This window comes from Schistocerca cancellata, chromosome 2 (assembly GCF_023864275.1).
Source record: "Schistocerca cancellata isolate TAMUIC-IGC-003103 chromosome 2, iqSchCanc2.1, whole genome shotgun sequence".
NCBI classification, from domain to species: Eukaryota; Metazoa; Arthropoda; class Insecta; order Orthoptera; family Acrididae; genus Schistocerca; species Schistocerca cancellata.
Window position 1 is genome coordinate 800,741,906 of NC_064627.1, and position 20,677 is coordinate 800,762,582.

General features: G+C 45.2%; 1 protein-coding gene across 2 annotated transcripts in view; it reads right to left on the bottom strand.

Moving 5' to 3' along the window:
• The window catches only part of LOC126162662 (ski oncogene), a 654,130-nt gene that overhangs the window by 37,466 nt on the left and 595,987 nt on the right, over window positions 1-20,677 (bottom strand). For both annotated transcript variants that reach the window (XM_049919307.1, XM_049919306.1), the window contains exon 3: window positions 3,960-4,192. In XM_049919307.1, the coding sequence (XP_049775264.1) occupies window positions 3,960-4,192 (233 nt within the window). The remainder of the gene's footprint in view (window positions 1-3,959; window positions 4,193-20,677) is intronic.

Sequence of the window (20,677 nt, forward strand, 5' to 3'; positions counted from 1 at the left end):
CACTGAACGGCAACCGGTGTCCCTACACCAATAAAAAACGAAACTCATTTCATTTGCCGCTAAGGACTAGCGCGTTTTCTGGGATCAAAAGAGATTCTGCTCACTGTTTATCCTGCAAAGTGCAAAGTAATAATTAGCAATATTTCGCAAATATTCTGCATCAACTGGACGAAAGATACGTAATAAAGGATCTTGACCGTAAAACAAACAAATATGTTTGACCAGGACAATAACAGCATCACAAGTAATTAATTATGAACATTGGGGTTTTGAAGCACGAATTCGAACACATCCTGGACCGTGTCGTGAGTTATGTAGTATGCTGCCTACTGCAGGTCCATCCCTTCGTACGGAGAGTTTCTGAGGCCAATGTTTCCTGTCTTCAGCATCTTCCTTCCGTCCGCTATATCTCCTTCTATGTTTCATGTCATCCAGATGTTGAATTATTCTTGGTCCTCCTCCTGTAGCTCCTTTGAATTTCCTTTCGACGACATCCTCTATGTGGCCCTCGTGTCCTAAGTACGCTTCTCCGATCCTGTTGGCCTTCTTCTGAAGAATTGCATTCAGAATAGTTTTCTTCTCTCCTCCTGTTCTCAGCACGTCGCTGTTTGTAACGTGATCTGTTCGTCTGATTTTCTCTATTCTTCTCCAACACCACATTTCAAAACTTTCCTGGTATTTTACCCCATTTTCCTCACGGTCCAAACTTTCTGGTCTGCAGAGTCCTCTTCTTGCTGAATGCAGATTTGGCCAATGCGATTCTTGCTCTTTGCGCAATGGGCAATGTTTGTCAGTAAGCTTCCCAAATACTTGACTGCATCACATCCTCCAGTTCTCATTGCCGACAGTTATCCTCAAAAGTTGCATCACTTTTGGTTTCTCGATGTTGATTTCCATGCCCTATTTCCTTCCAGTTTTCACCAACCGATTCATCATGCATTGCAGTTGTCTTTGATTCTTGGCGAGCACTACCAGATCGTATGCATACTTGATGGTGTTGATGAGTCGTCCTCCTATCCTGACGTTTGCACATCCTTTCAAAGCTCTCGCCTGCCATTCTTCATAGAGGTTGAAGATACTCGGCGATAGAAAACATCGTTGTCTGACTCCTCTTCGTATTTCGACGCTGTTCGTTTCGCCGCAGTTCAGTCACATCCTTTGTCTTTGTCCCTGGTACAAGTTGAAAGTTAGTCTCCGCTATCTTCAGTTGACTACTGTCTCCTCAAGACGTTTCATCAATTTTGCCCAGTTGACTTCATCGAAGAGCTTCTGCCAGTCTATAAATCAAGTGCAAACTTCTTCGTTAACAGCTAAAACCCTGTCCGATACAATCCTCACCATGCCGATGGCGTCTGTTTTTTTCCCCCCCTCCCTAAATCCAAATTCGTCCTCTCTTACACTTCAATTTTGTGTTCCAGCAGTCCGTTGAGTATTCTTGCAACTATCTTCGCCACGTATAAGACCAGACTGATTATTCTGTAATCAATACATTTTTCAGCTTGTTGTTTGTTCTCAAGAGTAACCATTGAGACGTACAAAACGTCCTTGCCTTGTCGAACGCCCATATTAATATATTTTGAAACGAGTTCTCCTGGTCTGTTTTCAACAAACATTTCTGTCTTTTTATAGAGGTTCATCAACACTTTTGTAAAACGCTCGGGAATCCCCTTCTGTCCATGATGTTTCGTAGATTGTTCCTCACAATCTCTCACAGGCTTTGACACAGCCCATAGACAGGCAGTAGGTGCCGCGGTTCTCGGTCTTTTTTCCTCAGTCATCTGTTTCATGACGAAAACATCTTTACAAGATGTACCCTTGAGAAATCCAGTCTGCTCTTCTAGCAAGGTACTCGCAACATTGAATTGAACCAGACGACCTGTTCTTGTCTGCCCTTAATAAACTTGTGGTTTATGTCATTTTGTTTTTTTATATTAAGTACTATTATTTGCTATGCAATATTGTTGTTGCCGCCTTTAATCCGTAAGAGTGATTTGATGCAGGCCCGTCTCTAGACTATACCGTGCAAGCCTCATAATATCTGAACAACTACGGCAACCTACATCCATTTGGACCTGCTCAGAGTACTCAAGCCTTGATCTCCCTCTACATTTTTTTACCTCCCGCACTTGCCTCTCTTACGAAACTGATTATTCCTTGACACCTCGGGGTGTTTCAGATCAACTGACCACAAATTTGTTTTTGCCCCAAATTCGAATCAGAGCCTCTTCATTAGCACCACTATTCAGCATCTTCCGTTCTCTTGTTGTCTACACTGTCTATCGACCACATTTCCCTTTCATACAAGTCTAATCTTCAAATACCTTCACAAAGGCCTCCTACTATTTACATTTACACTGAAGTGACAAGAGTTATGGGATACCTCCTAACATCGTGTCGGACCTCTTTCTGCTCAGCGTTATGCAGTAACTGAAAGTGGCATGGACTCAACAAATCGTTGGAAGTTCACTGCAGAAATATTTACCCATGTGCCTCTACAGCCGTCCATAAATGCGAAAATGCTGTCAGTGCAGGATGTGGTGCCCAAACTCACCTCTGGATTATGTCCCACACATGTTCGATGGCACATGTCGGACGATCTGTGTGGCCAAATCATTCGCTCGAATTGTACTGAATGTTCTTCAAAACAATCGCAAACAATTGAGGCCCAGTGATACGGTGCACTGTCATCCATAAAAATTTCAATGTTTTTTGGGAACATGAAGTTCATGAATGGCTGCAAATGGTCTCCAGTAGCCGACATAACCATTTCCAGTCAAGGATCGGTTCAGTTGTACCAGGGGACCCAGGGGACATTCCATGTAAACACAGCCTACACTATTATGGAAAGTGCACAGTGCCTTGTTGGCAACTTGAGTCCACGTATTCGTGGGGTTTGCGTCACGCTCGAGCCCTACCATCAGCTCTTACTAATTGAAATCGGCAGTCTTCTGACCAGGCCACGGCCTTCCAGTCGTCTAGGGTCCAACCGATATGGTTACGAGCCCAGGAGAAGCTCCGTGGGCGATGTCGTGGTGTTAGCAAAGGAACACGCGTCCGTCGTCTGCTGCCATGGCCCGGTAATGCCGAATTTAGCCGCACTGTCCGAACAGATGCGTTCGTCTTACGTCCCACATTGATTTCTGTAGTTCTCACGCAGTGTTGCTTGTCTGTTAGCACTGACAACTCCACGCAAACGCCGCTGCTCTCGGTCGTTAAGTGAAAGCCGTCGGTCGCTACGTTGTCCGTGGTGAGAGTTAATGCCTCAAATTTGGTATTCTCGGCACACTCTTGACACTGCGGACCTCGCAATTTTGGATCCCCTAACGACTTCCCATGCGTCTAGTTCCAACTACCATTTCGCGTTGAAAGTCTGTTGATTCCCTTCGTGCGGCCATAATCACGTAGGAAACCTTTTCACATTAGTCATCTATGGCAGCTTCTCCGCCAATGCACTGCAGTTTTACACCTCGCGTACGTGACACTACAGCCATCTGTATATGGGCACATCGTTATCCCATGACTTTTGTCACCTCAGTGTACTTCGACCATTGTCAGTTACTTTTCTGCCTAAATAACAAAATTCATCTACAACTTTCAGTGTCTCATTTCCTAGTCTAATTCCTTTAGCATCTCCTGATTCGATTCGACTACACTCCATCATACTTGTTGATTTGTATCTTGTAACTACTTACCGACACACTATCCCTTCCATTCAACTGGACTCCGAAGTCATCTGCCGTCTGAAATATGTAAAATGTCATCGGCGAATATTCAAGTTTCAATCCCCCCCTCCTGGAGTTACTTCTTCCCGAATTACTTCTAGGTTTCCCTCACAGTTCGCTCAACGTATAGATTGAATAACATCGGGGACAGGCTACGAACCCGCGTCTCTTCCTTCTCAACTGTTGCCCCCCTTGATGGTTTCACTGTCCCTGCTACGTTGTCAGAAGCTCGCTTACCTATCGGCGAGGGCTGCGGCCTTGTGTTTGGCGGTGGCGGCAAGGGGCAGGGGCCAGGGCCGGAAGGCGATGCGCGGCCCCCAGGCGTCGCACCACAGCAGCTGCTCCGGGTAGACGGCGTAGACGGCGGGCGCCGCCGCCGCGTTCGCAGCGCCGCAGTCGGCCGGCTCCAGCCGCACGCGCTTCAGCGCCGCCTCCGACGGCTCCTTGCACGCGTCCAGCGCCGGCGCCTCCTGTCGACACACGTCACACGCCCGCCGTCAGCCGCTGTTGCACTTGGCGGCGTTTCTTAATCTCTTCCGTAAGTGGAACTTTCTTAATGTCCACTTATATGCTCAATGATAAATTTAACATACGAGGATTGTTTTTTAAGTAAGGGCCGTTCGCGCGTAGAGCCCCGTAGTTCGTGCGGACGCCGCAACAAGCTACCGCGCCAGTTCCCGGCATCCTTCCCGTTCACACTGATGGAAGTTGCAGCTCTGTAGCTGACGTGTACGCATCGCTGTGCTACTTTATAATGTTTACGATTATTGAATCGCCCGCCGCGTGTGAGATACGGTCAGTGATACGTTTTTTGACCGCGAGAAGCCTATCAGCTGCAGAAATTCATCGTCAGTTAACAGAAGTATATGGCTTGAATGCAATGAGAGAAGGTAAAGTGCGTCAATGGGTTAGAGAGTTTAAAAATGGTCGTCAAAACGTCCGTGGCGAAGAACGTTCAGGCCGGCCCTCCGTGATCACTGATGATTTGGTGGCTGCAGTCGAAACAAAGATTCGTTAGGACAGAAGATTCACAATTTCCACTCTTTCTTTGGAATTTCCACAAGTTTGTACAAAATTGTGTCTGAAAACCTAAACTTTAAGAAACTGTGTTCTCGGTGGCTACCCAGACTCCTCACAGAGGACCACAAAGGGAAGAGATTTGCCACTTCATTGGACTTTTTGATTCGTTAAGAGGAAGAAGGGGATAACATGTTGAGTCAAATTGTCACTGGAGATGAAACATGGGTATCCCATATCACTCCCGAAAGCAAGTGACAATCGACGGAATGGCGACACACAACCTCATCCGTCAAGGTCAAAGCCAAACAGACGCTGTCAAAGCGCAAGATTATGGCAACTGTGTTCTGGGACCGGCGCGGTGTTTTGCTAGTGGACTTTATGCCACGAGGAACGACAATCAACTCAGATGCCTACTGTGCAACTCCAAAGAAGCTCCGCAGTGCAATTCAAAACAAAAGGCGCGGCATGCTGACAAAAGGATTTTTGCTCCTGCACGATAACGCTAGGCCTCACACCTCTCAAAAGACTCGGGATTTGATTGATTCTTTTGGCTGGAAAGTTTTGGACCATGCACCATACAGCCCCGACCTTGCTCCTAGCGATTTTCACCTTTTCCGGTACCTGAAACACCATCTTGGCGGGCAGCGCTTCAATGACGACGATGAAGTGAAAGCGGCCATCAACTCTTGGCTGTCGGAGCAGGCGGCCGAATTCTTTGAAGAGGGAATTAAAAACTTAGTTGTACGGTATGACAAGTGCTTAAATAAACAAGACAACTATGTAGGAAAATACACTCCTGGAAATGGAAAAAAGAACACATTGACACCGGTGTGTCAGACCCACCATACTTGCTCCGGACACTGCGAGAGGGCTGTACAAGCAATGATCACACGCACGGCACAGCGGACACACCAGGAACCGCGGTGTTGGCCGTCGAATGGCGCTAGCTGCGCAGCATTTGTGCACGGCCGCCGTCAGTGTCAGCCAGTCTGCCGTGGCATACGGAGCTCCATCGCAGTCTTTAACACTGGTAGCATGCCGCGACAGCGTGGACGTGAACCGTATGTGCAGTTGACGGACTTTGAGCGAGGGCGTATAGTGGGCATGCGGGAGGCCGGGTGGACGTACCGCCGAATTGCTCAACACGTGGGGCGTGAGGTCTCCACAGTACATCGATGTTGTCGCCAGCGGTCGGCGGAAGGTGCACGTGCCCGTCGACCTGGGACCGGACCGCAGCGACGCACGGATGCACGCCAAGACCGTAAGATCCTACGCAGTGCCGTAGGGGACCGCACTGCCACTTCCCAGCAAATTAGGGACACTGTTGCTCCTGGGGTATCGGCGAGGACCATTCGCAACCGTCTCCATGAAGCTGGGCTACGGTCCCGCACACCGTTAGGCCGTCTTCCGCTCACGCCCCAACATCGTGCAGCCCGCCTCCAGTGGTGTCGCGACAGGCGTGAATGGAGGGACGAATGGAGACGTGTCGTCTTCAGCGATGAGAGTCGCTTCTGCCTTGGTGCCAATGATGGTCGTATGCGTGTTTGGCGCCGTGCAGGTGAGCGCCACAATCAGGACTGCACACGACCGAGGCACACAGGGCCAACACCCGGCATCATGGTGTGGGGAGCGATCTCCTACACTGGCCGTACACCACTGGTGATCGTCGAGGGGACACTGAATAGTGCACGGTACATCCAAACCGTCATCGAACCCATCGTTCTACCATTCCCAGACCGGCAAGGGAACTTGCTGTTCCAACAGGACAATGCACGTCCGCATGTATCCCGTGCCACCCAACGTGCTCTAGAAGGTGTAAGTCAACTACCCTGGCCAGCAAGATCTCCGGATCTGTCCCCCATTGAGCATGTTTGGGACTGGATGAAGCGTCGTCTCACGCGGTCTGCACGTCCAGCACGAACGCTGGTCCAACTGAGGCGCCAGGTGGAAATGGCATGGCAAGCCGTTCCACAGGACTACATCCAGCATCTCTACGATCGTCTCCATGGGAGAATAGCAGCCTGCATTGCTGCGAAAGGTGGATATACACTGTACTAGTGCCGACATTGTGCATGCTCTGTTGCCTGTGTCTATGTGCCTGTGGTTCTGTCAGTGTGATCATGTGATGTATCTGACCCCAGGAATGTGTCAATAAAGTTTCCCCTTCCTGGGACAATGAATTCACGGTGTTCTTATTTCAATTTCCAGGAGTGTATGTAAAAGTGTGTAGAATCAGAAAATAAAAGTTTTTTACAAAAGTATTTGTATCTTTTTTTTAAAATAAAAACGGCCCTTACTTAAAAAAAACAACCCTCGTATCCCCATCAACCCATCAAACAGAACTTCTAAATTTAAATTTTAATAAGACGAGCGGTACTGGTACTTATTTTCACGGAGATACACTACTGGCCATTAAAATTGCTACACCAAGTAGAAATGCAGATGATAAACGGGTATTCATTGGACAAATATATTACACTAGAACTGACGTGTGATTACATTTTCACGCTATTTGGGTGCATAGATCCTGAGAAATCAGTACCCAGAACAACCACCTCTGGCCGTAATAACGGCCTTGATACGCCTGGGCATTGACTCAAACGGAGCTTGGATTGCGAGTGCTGGTACAGCTGCCCATGCAGCTTCAACACGATACCACAGTTCATCAAGAGTAGTGACTGGTGTAATGTGATGAGTCAGTTGCTCGGCCACCATTGACCAGACGTTTTCAATTGGTGAGATATCTGGAGAATGTGCTGGTCAGGGCAACGGTCGAACATTTTCTGTATCCAAAAAGAGCCGTACAGGACCTGCAACATGCGGTCGTGCATTATCCTGCTGAAATGTAGGGTTTCGCAGGGATCGAATGAAGGATAGAGCCACGGGTCGTAACACATCTGAAATGTAACGTCCACTGTTCAAAGTGCCGTCAATGAGAACAAGAAGTGACCGAGACGTGTAACCAATGGCACCCCATACCGTCACGCCGGGTGATACGCCAGTATGGCGATGACGAATACAAGCTTCCAATGTGAGTTCACCGCGATGTCGCCAAACACGGATGCGACCATCATGATGCTGTAAACAGAACCTGGTTTCACCCGAAAAAATGACGTTTTGCCATTCGTGCACCCACGTTCGTCGTTGAGTACACCATCGCAGGTGCTCCTCTCTGTGATGCAGCGTCAAGGGCAACCGCAGCCATGATCTCCGAGCTGATAGCCCATGCTGCTGCAAACGTCGTCGAACTGTTCGCGCAGATGGTCGTTGTCTTGCAAACGTCGCCATCTGTTAACTCAGGGATCGAGACGTGGCTGCACGATCCGTTACAGCCATGCGGATAAGATGCCTGTCATCTCGACTGCTAGTGATACGAGGCCGCTGGGATCCAGCATGGCGTTCCGTATTACCGCCCTGAACCCACCGATTCCATATTCTTCTAACAGTCATTGGATCTCGACCAACGCGAGCAGCAATGTCGCGATACGATAAACCACAATGGTGACAGGCTACAATCCGACCTTTATCAAAGTCGGAAACGTGGTGGTACGCATTTCTCCTCCTTACACGAGGCATCACAACAAAGTTTCACCAGGCAATGCCGGTCAACTGCTGTTCGCGTATGAGAAATTGGTTGGAAACTTTCCTCGTGTCAGAACGTTGTAGAAGTCGCCACCGACGCCAACCTTGAGCGAATGCTCTGAAAAGCTAATCATCTGCATATCACAGCATCTTCTTCCTGTCGGTTAAATTTGAGGTCTGTAGCATGTCATCTTCGTGGTGTAGCAATTTTAATGGCCAGTAGTGTACTTAACATATGTGAATGGCAGTAAAATGAACCTCAAGACAGCTGTAACTGCTGATCTCTTTGCTGTCACAACCGGTTTCGCTGCATTAAAACAGCAGACTCTGATGAAAACAGTGTCACATTAGTGCACCAAGACGTCCCCAATGCCCGTAGTCAAAAATCAACCCTGAAGAGAGGAAGTCGTCAAAACAAATAAAACAGGACATCTGAGCGATTAATGTGATGTCGCACCTGTGGTGGTGATTGCAATGGCACAGCATGGACGGCGGTCGGGTGTGTATTTACTTTGACAACTTCCCCTCTTCAGGGGTTTCATTTATCATTACAAACGTTGGGAGTGGTTGGTGCGCTAATGTGACACTGTTTTCACTTGAGGATGCTGTTGTAATGCACCGAAACCGTTTGTGAAGATAAAGAAATCACCAATTTCATTATGAGCTTTAACGGCTGTGGCTACCCATATTACAAAGTTCTATACTTAACATGCGCTGTATGAATGAACGTTGAATTCTCATGACAGGTTCTGTTGCAGTTTCTTTCTTTTTATTTATTTGTTTTCCTTCCCCCCGACACATTAGCTGAGAATCCTGTTTCGCATTTCGCTTATACACTAGCTGATCAAAGGTACAAGAAAAACTATCAGTAGACTTTCGCCTTTATGATGGCTTCAGCTCTGCTGGGGGCGCTTTCAATGAGGCGTTTGAATGTATGGGGAGGAATGAGAGCCCTGTCTTTCTCAAGAGCAGAAACCAGAGAAGGTACTGGCGGTGGACGCTGGGGTTTGGACGGAAGACGGCGTTTTGATTCAACCCAAAGCATAGAGACAGACGTGATGACACTTCCTGCAGGTGCAAGCTGTTACTGATTTGTTTCACTGATGAGGCTTCTAAGTGCTATACCACCTACTGCACTCCCCTGACTTAAGCCCTCGTGAGTTCAACTCGATTTCTAAACTGAAGGAAACACTTCACGGCATTCGCTTCAGAACTGCTACAAATTCGTCAGGCAATAGACCGCGCCACTCGAACTGTCAACACAACTGGCATCCTACGACTTCACAATGCTGGTGACTACCTTGAAGGGCAGTAAAACTTCGAAACACGTATCTATTTTGTACGAGCTGTAAATAAATAGTTGCCACTATTCAAGTTCCAACCCTCGTAGACGGGCATACACTGTCCGCATCGTATTTCTACGGACTATTCAAATTACTAAGTGGTTGGAATTCAGAGAGCTATTACACATATCAGCACAGCTCGCAATGCCTGCAGAAGACGACTCCGTCAGTCGTCGAACTATTGTGCATAAAATGGGAACAGCTCGCCGAACACCTGAAAGTACAAAATTAATCACGGTTAGTTGTCAAAGACTTTCAAAGTTTTAGAGGCATTAATATTTGTGTTTCCTAAGTCATTTTCTTGTACGTTATAAAAAAAAAAGGCAGGCACGTAAGTTACGCAGAAACTTTGACTGATCTCTACGGAAACCTAGGATTTGGCACAACACAACTAAGAAAAAACGTTGCACTGTGGCACGGCAAACGCGTAGCTCTGCTTTGTCACTTGACTGACAAATCCTAAAAATACAACCGGAGCTAGCGTTTTTGCGCTAATATGGAAGATCTGTTTGAGACAAATTCAGTGTTGCGGTCGTTTGAACGACGCAGTCCAGTGCTGGAAGGAGCGTACTATTGTCCGTAATAGATACCTAGAGGACACACTGACTGTGTTGGGGCGTTTCCGTTCTGTCTAGGTCGGCGCAGCCCTCCCACTTGCCTTGCAATACCTGCGTGCCATATGTGGGTAGCAGTCATAATCTGATATTCACCACGGGCGATCTAAGGGATGTGCAATATTTTATGTCTCACAACATCGCTTCAATGTTCCAATGACTTCGCTGTGTTGTACGCCAACTATGCGAGTAACTTGCCGTGCTGACAATCTTTCTTGCCGTAAAATGGCAATGTGCACACGGACTAAGTCTGAAATGACCCAAGGCATATTGACACATTCAGCAGTGTGCAGAAGCAGCATTGTCCCGTTCATGGTTGGAAACACAGTGCACTCAGCTGCCCTGCGTTTATACTGTTTACTTCCGTTACAACAGTCGCGATTTCTTCTGGTCAAAATGGTACACTGAAAGAGGTTCCCGATGGAAAGAAACAGAAACTATACAAGTCATGAGGCTGGTACTATTTTTTTTGTGTCCAAAAGAAATGGTACGGCACAACACTGTGAGTATAACTGAAGTCTTCATTCAAAAGTAATCACCGGAGGCCTGAGCACAAGTACCCCACTGTTTCACGGCCCGAAGAATTCCCTGTTCCTAGAATTCCTGTGACTGTTTCAGGACAGAAGCCAGACCTGAACTGTGGTCTTCAGTTCGTCGTCCGAGTTGAAGCGCTTCGCTTAGAAATGCTTTTTAGCGGACCAAACATACGTAGTCTCGTGGCGACATGTCCGGGCTGTAAGATGACGGATGCTCAAACAGATCCTATTTGAACTTCGTGTGACCTTGGAGACGTGTGGACGCCCGTTACCTTGGAGCAGAATCACCCTCTCCGCAGACCGTTTGTTCTTCATGGATTTGCGTGAGCTACAGCGTGTCTCACAGTACATATCAGTGGTAACTGTTTTTCCGTGCTCGAGTATTCGATGTGTATCGGGTCTGGGACATCGAAAAAGACTGTATCAACATTGCTTCTGAGTACACAGCTTTGTACTTTTTAGGGGGCGGTGACGATAATACATTCGCGTCCTTAGATGTCTCACTAACTTATTCCAAAGCGGCATATGCAAATTTCAAGTGGTTTGGTGGTTACGACGTTTCGCACCTTTTCATTTGAGCACTCATAAATCTTACCATACGAGCTCTGGTTTCTCTTGTTTTATTGTGATGATTATTTCTTCCTATGAAGGTTGGCACCATAAAATATTTTCGCATTCCCAAGGAGAACGTTGGTGTTGAGATTTCGTGAAAAGATCAAGCCTTTTTTTTTTTAATGATTGCCACCACAACTCGCTTATGACATCCGTGACACACTATCCCCTATTTACTGATAATGCAAAACAAGCTGTTCTCCTTTGGACTCTTTCGATATCCTCCATCAATCTTATCTGGTAAGGATGTCACATCCCACAGCAGTACTCTAGCAGAAGACGGACGAGCGTATTGTAGGCAGTCTCTGTAATAGACTTGTTGTATCCTGTAATTGTTCTGCCAATAAACGCACTCTTTGGTTTGCCTACCCCACGACATTGTCTACGTGACCGTTGCAACTTACGTTGTTCGTAATTGTAATTCCCAGCCTTTAGATTTGTGTGATTTATCGTGTAAACGAAATTTAACGGAATCCTTTGAGTAGTCGAATGGAAGACCTCACACTTTGGCTTAATCAGAGACTTTTGCTTATTCAGAGGCAACTGTCACTTTTCGCACCTTATAGATATCGTGTATTAGTTGTTTTGCAATTGATTTTGGTCCTCTGATGACTTTACTACACGGTAAATGACAGCATGATCTGCAAACAATCTAAGAGGGCTGCGTATATTGTCTTCTACATCGTTTATATAGATTAGGCAAAGCAGACGGCATTTCGTTGGGTAACGCCACGTATCATTTGCGTTTCACTCGATGACTTTCAATCGATTACTACGAGCTGTGAACTTTCTGACACAATCCAGTCGCACAACTGAGACGATACTTAATAGGCACGCAATTTGATTATAAGCTGCGTATGACAACCGTGGCAAAAGCCTTCAGGATATCTATACATATGGAATCAATTTGAGATTTCCTGCCGATAGTAGTCACTTACCGTGGCACTTTTTTGCCCCTCTGTTCTAAACCGCCTGTCTACTATATCGCAGGATAGTCCACATTAATGGATGACTGCAGTCACACGCAAGGGCAACATCGCAGTTTTGCATCCTGTGAACTCACGACAGCAAACAAACCTTTCCGCAGATGTGACAGTAGAACGTTTCGTGACTGTCACATGATAAGTGCGGGCGTGGAAGGACTGTACGTCTGTGCTGGGTGCAGAAGTAGCTGCCGGCAGCTGTCCTATCCAGTAGAGCCGGCGACCTTTCCGTCGATCAATAGGTTGGCGGCCGGCGGCGTGACATTCTCAACCCGGCTTTGTGCCTGCGAGCCTCGCCGCTTTTCCTGTCCTTTGTGCGGCCGCTCAGTCGTGAAAACGACAAAGGGGTACGCGACGCGGCGCGACGTGACGCGACGCGACACGACGCCGGGCGGCCGGCCGGAGGCGACCCGCGCGAAAAGAACCAGCTGCGTACCCAAATAGCCGCCTATAAATATGGGAATCTCCCCACTGGGCGCTACGCTTTCGTTATTTTCCTCCTCATCCGCGCGAGTTTTGGAACCACCCCCTCTAGTCGTCAGCTTCTACCTTCGAAACTTCCACTTCACTATTTACTAAAGTCCTAGCTGATGAACTAACACACAAAAATATTTCGGACTAACCGTCGAGCGTAAACATACACGGAAAGCGCAGCTGCTAGTCATCCAACAAAAAATCCACAATAGATTTAAGTTACTGCGACATATTTTCTCTTTTGCCATTGTCACCTGGATTCACGCTCCACCAAACTATTATCACTCCTTCCAAATCCTCGAACGCCGTGCACTCCCTCTCGCTTTCTGTATCAGTTAACAATTCCCCGCGAGGTTCCTACATGAACATTAATTTCTCCTCTACCCTCTCCCACATTGTCGACCTTTGATGGATATCCTACACCTGACAACAAACATCCCATCTTTTCAGTCCTAATTATGAACGCTTGCATTCTGACGCGTTAGTATCGACACATCTCCGAACCTTAGACTTACTCGCTACCCACATCCTGTCTCAATGAAACTTTGTCTCCCCCACCTGACTATGAAATCTGCCCAGAGATCTATCCGTCTTTCCAACTGTAACAGAATACTTCTCCATGATACAATATTCTTCTTCACCGTCGCCCCTCTCCGCCATTTTAGCTTCCATCCGCTCCTTTCTAAACTCTTTCTTCTGGGTCCTTCTCCTCCCACTCTTCCATCCCACATTCATTTCGAAACATTCTCGCTCCATCAAACCTTTACATCTACTGTTTATTTCCTGTATATCAATGAAGTGCTGTTTTTACAGAGACGATCGTTATTTGCTTATGTTTTAAAAAAGGCAATAATATTTTACTTAACATCTTCAATGTATCACAACTGCTTTAGTAATTTTTGAAAACACGTACGTATTTTACATTTTCAATTTTTTTAAAAACTATGTGTGCGTATTTTATAAATTCTCTCAGCTGAAAAGAAGCAATGCACTGCCTGCCCACCATCGCCTTAATTGGCGAGGAATAACGCAACATGAAGAAAAGCCTAGTCGTCAATACGCATAAATCGGAAGATTGCAGTTTCCCCTCGCCGCGGTTATTTTTTACGATTAACCAGTACTGTAGTGCAGCATACGCATTGGCGAATTCGTTTCGTTGTTCCCAACTGAATCTAAGGCCGTTCTCATTTCGAAGCGCGAATTCAACAGCAAACACATTTACTACGCGTAGACGTACTGTCTCTGACCTTCAAATTGTCTTCCACGTTCAGTTATACTGTTAAGTTAACTGTAGAGTAACACCTTCAGTCCGGTGCTGAGAATTGCGTTTCTCGCCATGGGGCGGTGATCGTATTCAACGCCCTACGCTACTATTTTAATATATGTCTGTATTTAATTTTGAAAGCCGCATATTCCAATTCTTTTAAATTTTAAAACAACCATAGATCACATAAAATAATTTTACACTTATTAATCACAAACATGTGATATATCAATTGTTCAGAAAGCTCTCGTTGAAGGGTCACACACAACTGTACTGACATCTGTTCGTTGCGCCTGGCTGACAGATAATACTTGTATTCATACGTTGGTGTACTGCTAGTAGCGAAGTTGGTAAGAGTCGAGCGTGACCTGACTGTGGTGGGTGGAGTTAGCGTGAGACACGCCGGCGTGAACATGTGAACTCCGAACCAAGGCGCAACTTAGTACTTTTCACAGAAAAAATCCTCGCCAGGCGTATATGAAGAGATAAGTGACAAAAATCCCTCGGGCCGACCCAGGACTGAATGTTTTCATGCGCTTGTGACTCGATACCTACTTACAGCGGAAAATATTTTTTATAATTTTTGTCCACTGTCAGACGCAATCCATGTTTCGTGATACTCGTGCATGAATATGAACAAGCTCGAATACATTTATGTACCATTTCGACGCTAATGTGGACTGTTACCTACCAAAGTGATGCAGGATGTCTTTTAACTTGAGATCACGGCAAGAACGAAGCACGTAGCTACGAGATACATGAACATGATGAGAATATAGAAACCAGTAGCAAATATTAAATTATTTTACTGGCGATTCTTCATGATTTTGAAATACTTTTTTCAAATACTCTTGAGCTGCGGTTCGCCACCCAGACAAGATAAATTACATTTGTCCCAAAAAATAAAATTACATATTCATTGCCAGCAGAACATTTGAAGATTGGAAATGGAAAACGTTTTAAGCGCCATGTTTTCACAAAACGCAATTTTCTGTACACTCTTGCATGTTCCGAGATTTGATCAAGGTGCCAAGCCATGGAGAAAGTCTTTCAAACATGCGTTAGTAGATGGCCCATGGTCCTTGTACGAAGCTATACTTCCCTCTGCAGTTTCAAAATATAAAAGATAAGAGAAGTGATTTTTGTTGATTACAGTTCTACTGGTTAAAAACTTTATACCGTAGTTCAATACTTGTATTATCACAAATAAAACATAGCACTTTAGTGTTAATGGCAATTGGAACAAGAACATTTTTCCCTGCTGTTTTGTCGAAAACCGAAATTTTTGAGACAGTGGCTGTGTACAAAGCGGAAACTGACTCTTGCAAAGAAGTAAATAGCAATCAGCCACTGTCAGTGACGCTATTTGTTTACACAAACAGCGCCGTTACCGGTTTCGAACGGTTACTGATGGACTATTAAAAGCATAAACAAACTGCACTGAATGTGACTGCGGTATTTACCTGCGATACATTGAAACCCCTCGCCTATCGTTCTGCAATAGGCAGTACTTTCTTCACGTCGGCGATACTTATACATTCTCATTATTTTAACAACGTGTAACGATAAAACAATTTTTATAGAATTAATATTTCCTGGTCGTATACTACAACTTTCTACCTCGTCCGTTATTATTACAACTGTTACTAACTACTGTCTGTCCCTGCAGTAAAACATTAACCACTACATTTTCCCACCTGCGCGACCAAGAGAACATTTTGAGGAATCTGCTTCTGCTGCCATGAGAAACATGCGTCAAACAAGACATCTGACGTAAATGTGGATACTGTGTCGCCAAACTGCCGTCCTTTGACATCCATTTTCTGCCGAAAATACGAAGAGGTCGATTTTTGACAGTGACATTCTTGTGCTATGTAAGCGTATAATCACGCTGTGGTGTCTGAGTGCATGAATTTTGGTTCAACCTGTGTGTTTCGTATGTATTTATTTTTGCCTCTCACAAAATTTGAAAGAGAGAAAGGAGGGGTTGAAACAGAAATTAATTTTTAACAGCACCATTCTTACTTTTCTTAGTAGTTCGTACTGAAAGGAACTGTCAACAATTAAAAAGTATGTAAATTATATAGTAGCGTTTACTTTACCGTTATATGGCAGTTATTCCATTGTGGTGTTAACAAATATTACCTTGTATGAGATATATTCTTAACCTCTCCAGTGAGAGTTAATTCGTTTAGGTACTTACTGGCAACGTCAATTTATACTCATCGTTAATCTGCTTTAAAAAACAACTGACCTCTCATCTTCCGTTATTGGTTCATGATTGTGAGGTAAGTCACTTCTTCGTTATACAAAATAATTTTACATAAGGCACAGGGTCCTATAAATTACGATTTGTCTGAAACTTATTCATTTGCGCTTCAAGCTGAAATTCAGTCCCAGCACTGGACCGTCAGTCAAGAGACACAATCCTTTTGCTGTGCAACTAGACTCAAACACTGAATTGAATCTTGGTTTCTGACTACTTAGAACTATTTAAATACAACCAATATAAATAAGTAAAATATATCCAATACTATGAGGTTCGAACCTTCCGCTGATTTTTTGTCGTCGGACCCAAGCCGATCAAGTTTTTGTCACCCATGAATAATAGGCACTTACTCACAGGGACGGTGGTCATCGCTGAAACAACCGGTTTACGGTTTTTTATTGCTATTATTTCCAACAATAAACGTAGACAAAAGTTGCAAAATTCTACGACTCCCGCAGACTTCTGGGTTATACATTTCAAGATACATAGAATTAAAATATCAAATGAAATAGATAAATAAAAGAAAATTTAGTCCGTCCACCAGAAAGTAATGAGGGTTCTGTAAGAAAATCACAATGTGATCGAGAATCATACCACATTAATTAAGCATTACGAGTACTCAGTGCTGAGTGTAAACTAAGATTGGAGAACTCTGTTTTTTGTGTTAAGTTGTCCGTTTCTGAGGGCCACAAGCAGATAATGACATATTATATAGACGCAGGCAACAGATCTACTTATTTCTGTTTTTATTATAGACTGAATGAATTGTTAACTTTTTAGTTTATTACTCATGGCATAAATTTCTTTTTTATTTTTTCATAGAAATAGTAGCCAAACAATAAACTTTTGTGTAAAAATTGTTGCGTTGTTTCTCTTTAACTATTTCGAATGAAAAAAAAACAGTTTTTTAGTCAAATATGTAGCTTCACTTTTTAACGGGAATTTGAATACAACAGATTTTTTTGCTGACAAAACCAAAAATGCTGTTTCAAAAATTCAAATTAACAACTTAGATAGTGGGCAAAGCAGGAACAATTACATGACAGTGATTGAAATTTCAATAATGAATTAATCCAATGGCGAATATTTATCGTCCAATCTGTTCATAAATAACGGTTCTATAATGTGTTGATCTGTAAGTTGACTTCTTTCATCAGAACTGTACCATTCAAAGAAGATATCAACCTGTCAAAAACGGTATCAACCTTTCAGAAGCCACAAAGCACCTCACCAAACCCGTTTGTAAAAAAAAAAAAAAATTGCAATTCTGTCATATGATGACATGGTTGGAGACCGTGGCTGTTATTTTAAGACAAATGTTGATGGTGTCGGGACAGCAACCAGCCACAAAAACTTAATTTGTGGCTGGTTGCTGTCCCAACACCATAAAAAAATCTGAAACCAAAAATTTTAGCCGGCCGGTGTGGCCGTGCGGTTAAAGGCGCTTCAGTCTGGAACCGCGTGACCGCTACAGTCGCAGGTTCGAATCCTGCCTCGGGCATGGATGTGTGTGATGTCCTTAGGTTAGTTAGGTTTAATTAGTTCTAAGTTCTAGGCGACTGATGACCTCAGAAGTTAAGTCGCATAGCGCTCAGAGCCATCTGAACCAAAAATTTTAGCACCACTATTGTGGCAAATTGATATATTGGTTTTATCAGTAAACGAGACAGATACCTATTGTTACCGAGACCAAACAAATACGCAAAAATACGGGTTATTCAGAACTGAAATACCGGTATCGGTTTTTCCCATCCCTACTATATAGTCTCTTAGTCGCGCTACGCAACGCGCCGCGACGCCAGCCGCCCACGAGACTGCGTCTGCGGCGGCCGGCGCGACCTTGGCGCCACGTGGCACGCAGGCCGTCGACCCGCGCTGGCCACGCCCCCTCCGCCGTGGCGTCACGTCTGACGCGCGCCCATTGCCACGCCGTCTCCATTGCGCGCCATGTCGGCGCACAGTGAGTCAGGTACAGACCTCTTCCTGAACCCGCGTCGTCACTCACCAAATGCGCACCGCTACTTGCAAAGTTGGCGGAGCAGTCTTCATTTGCCCAAACAGTGACCTCCTTTTCTCACTAGCGACAACCAGTCTCCAGATTTAATGTCCGCGGACGAGATCGCAAAGACCGAGAGCATTGGTTCCAAAGCCGTTGATGGAAGGAACTTTCGTCGCTGTAGACTGACATACGCCTGTCCACTAGAAAGTGCGTCAAATTCCTGGGTTAAATTCCATACCTCTCTCCAATTAACACAGTGAGAACAGAACGCCCTGTTGATATTCTGGATTAGTCGCCGTCTCCGCCCCGTCCCCTTCGGAGTGTGTATGTACTGATATGCTTACATGCATACTGCAGCTTTCACTTTCTCAACACCCGAACTCCACAACTAGCAGCACACCTGTGGTTTTCTCTTGGCCGCTCCCCGCAACACGACAGTAAGCCATCTTATAGGAATTTAACAATGTACAACGAGCTGACAGAAGCCGTGGGATAACAGTAGTATCGCCCACACAAAAGCGCAGTGCACTGGCGGAACTGTCATTTGTAGGCCTACTCAGATGATTCGTGTGAAAAGGTTTCCCACGCGATTACGGCCGTACGACGAGAAATAACAGACACTGAACGCGGAATGGTAATTGGAGCTAGACGGAAGGGACATTCCATCTCGGAAATCGTTAGGGAATTCAATATTCCGATATCGACAATGTCAAGAGTGTGCCGTGAATAACCAGATTTCAACCATTCATCTCGCCACAGCCAACGGAGTGGCAGGTGGCACTGACGTAAATACCAAGAGCAGCGACGTTTGCGTAAATTTGTCACGGCCAACAGACAAGCAATATTGCGTGAAGTACACACATAAATCAATGTGGGACGTACGTATTGTTTAGACCTCTGTAGTGAAATTTGGCGTTAATGAGCTATGACAGCAGACGACCGACGCGAATGCCTTTGCCTACAGCACAACATCGTCTGCAGCGCCTCTCCTGCGCTCGTGACCATAATTGTAGGACTGGAAAACCGTGGTCTGGTCGCATGAGTTCAGATTTGCAGTCAGTAAGAGCTCATGGTAGCGCTCTCCCCACGAATCCACGGACCCAAGTTGTCAACAAGTCACTCTGCAAGCTGGTGGTGGCTACATAATGGTGTGGGGCTGTGCTTACATGGCATGGACTGGGTCCTCTGTCCGTCTTAACCGATTATTGACTGGAAATGGTTATGGTCGGCTACTTGGAGACAATTTGTTGCCATTCATGGATTTTACGTTACCGAACAATGCTACAATTTTTATGGGTGACAATGCGCCATGGCACTGATCCACAATTATTCGCGATTAGTTTGAAGAACATTTAGGTAAATTCGAGAGAATGATTTGACCATCCAGATAGCCTGACATGAATCCCATAGAACATTATGGGACATAATCAAGAGGTCAGTTCGTATACAAAATCCTGTACCGGCAACACTTTCGCAATTATGGATGGTAATAGGGACAGCATGGCTCAATATTGCTGCAAGGGACTTCCAACGACTTACTGAGTCCATGCCAAGTCGAGTTTCTGCACTACGCCGGAGGCGAAAAGGAGGTCCGACAGCACGATATAACCGGGTACCCCATGACATCCGTTCATCCGTTCCCTCAGTGTAGTATTATATTTTTATTATAAAGATTAAAAACGGTTAATTATTATCTTCAATACCGTAACTGACAAAAAGAAGATGAATAAATAAAGAAAAAAGTATACAGTATACCAGCGATCTTCATTTGCAAGTACCTTCACGCAGAGGATATTTCAAGCTAAAGGTAAAACATTTCAGTCAGTTAAATCTGTCCATTTCACCATTTTCTCGTTGTGCAACTTTGTTTTAGATGAACATCTGTCTTTCGTTTTCTTGCTAGTCTTTCAGTACACCAGAACAGACATTAGTACTTAGAATTAAGCTGGATGTATGAGTCTGTTTGTACTCTTCCCAAGTTACAATAATGTAAATATTAGAGTGAGCCAGTTCAGACAGTCAAAACGAGAATGAAAACTGACTCACGCAGTTTGTCGTTTTCCAGCTCACAGAGAAGTTTTCAGCCCAACTACAAGTAGTGCTCTTCTGCCTGGTGTGTAATTTGTAGCATTCGGATACGATGATTAGTGGACCATTCTTCGATCTTTTCTGAATTGCGGATTTCTTATCCGCACCGCAGACAACAGGTTATAACGTCTCCTCCCACCCCCAGCCCACATCCCAACCGCCATCAAAACA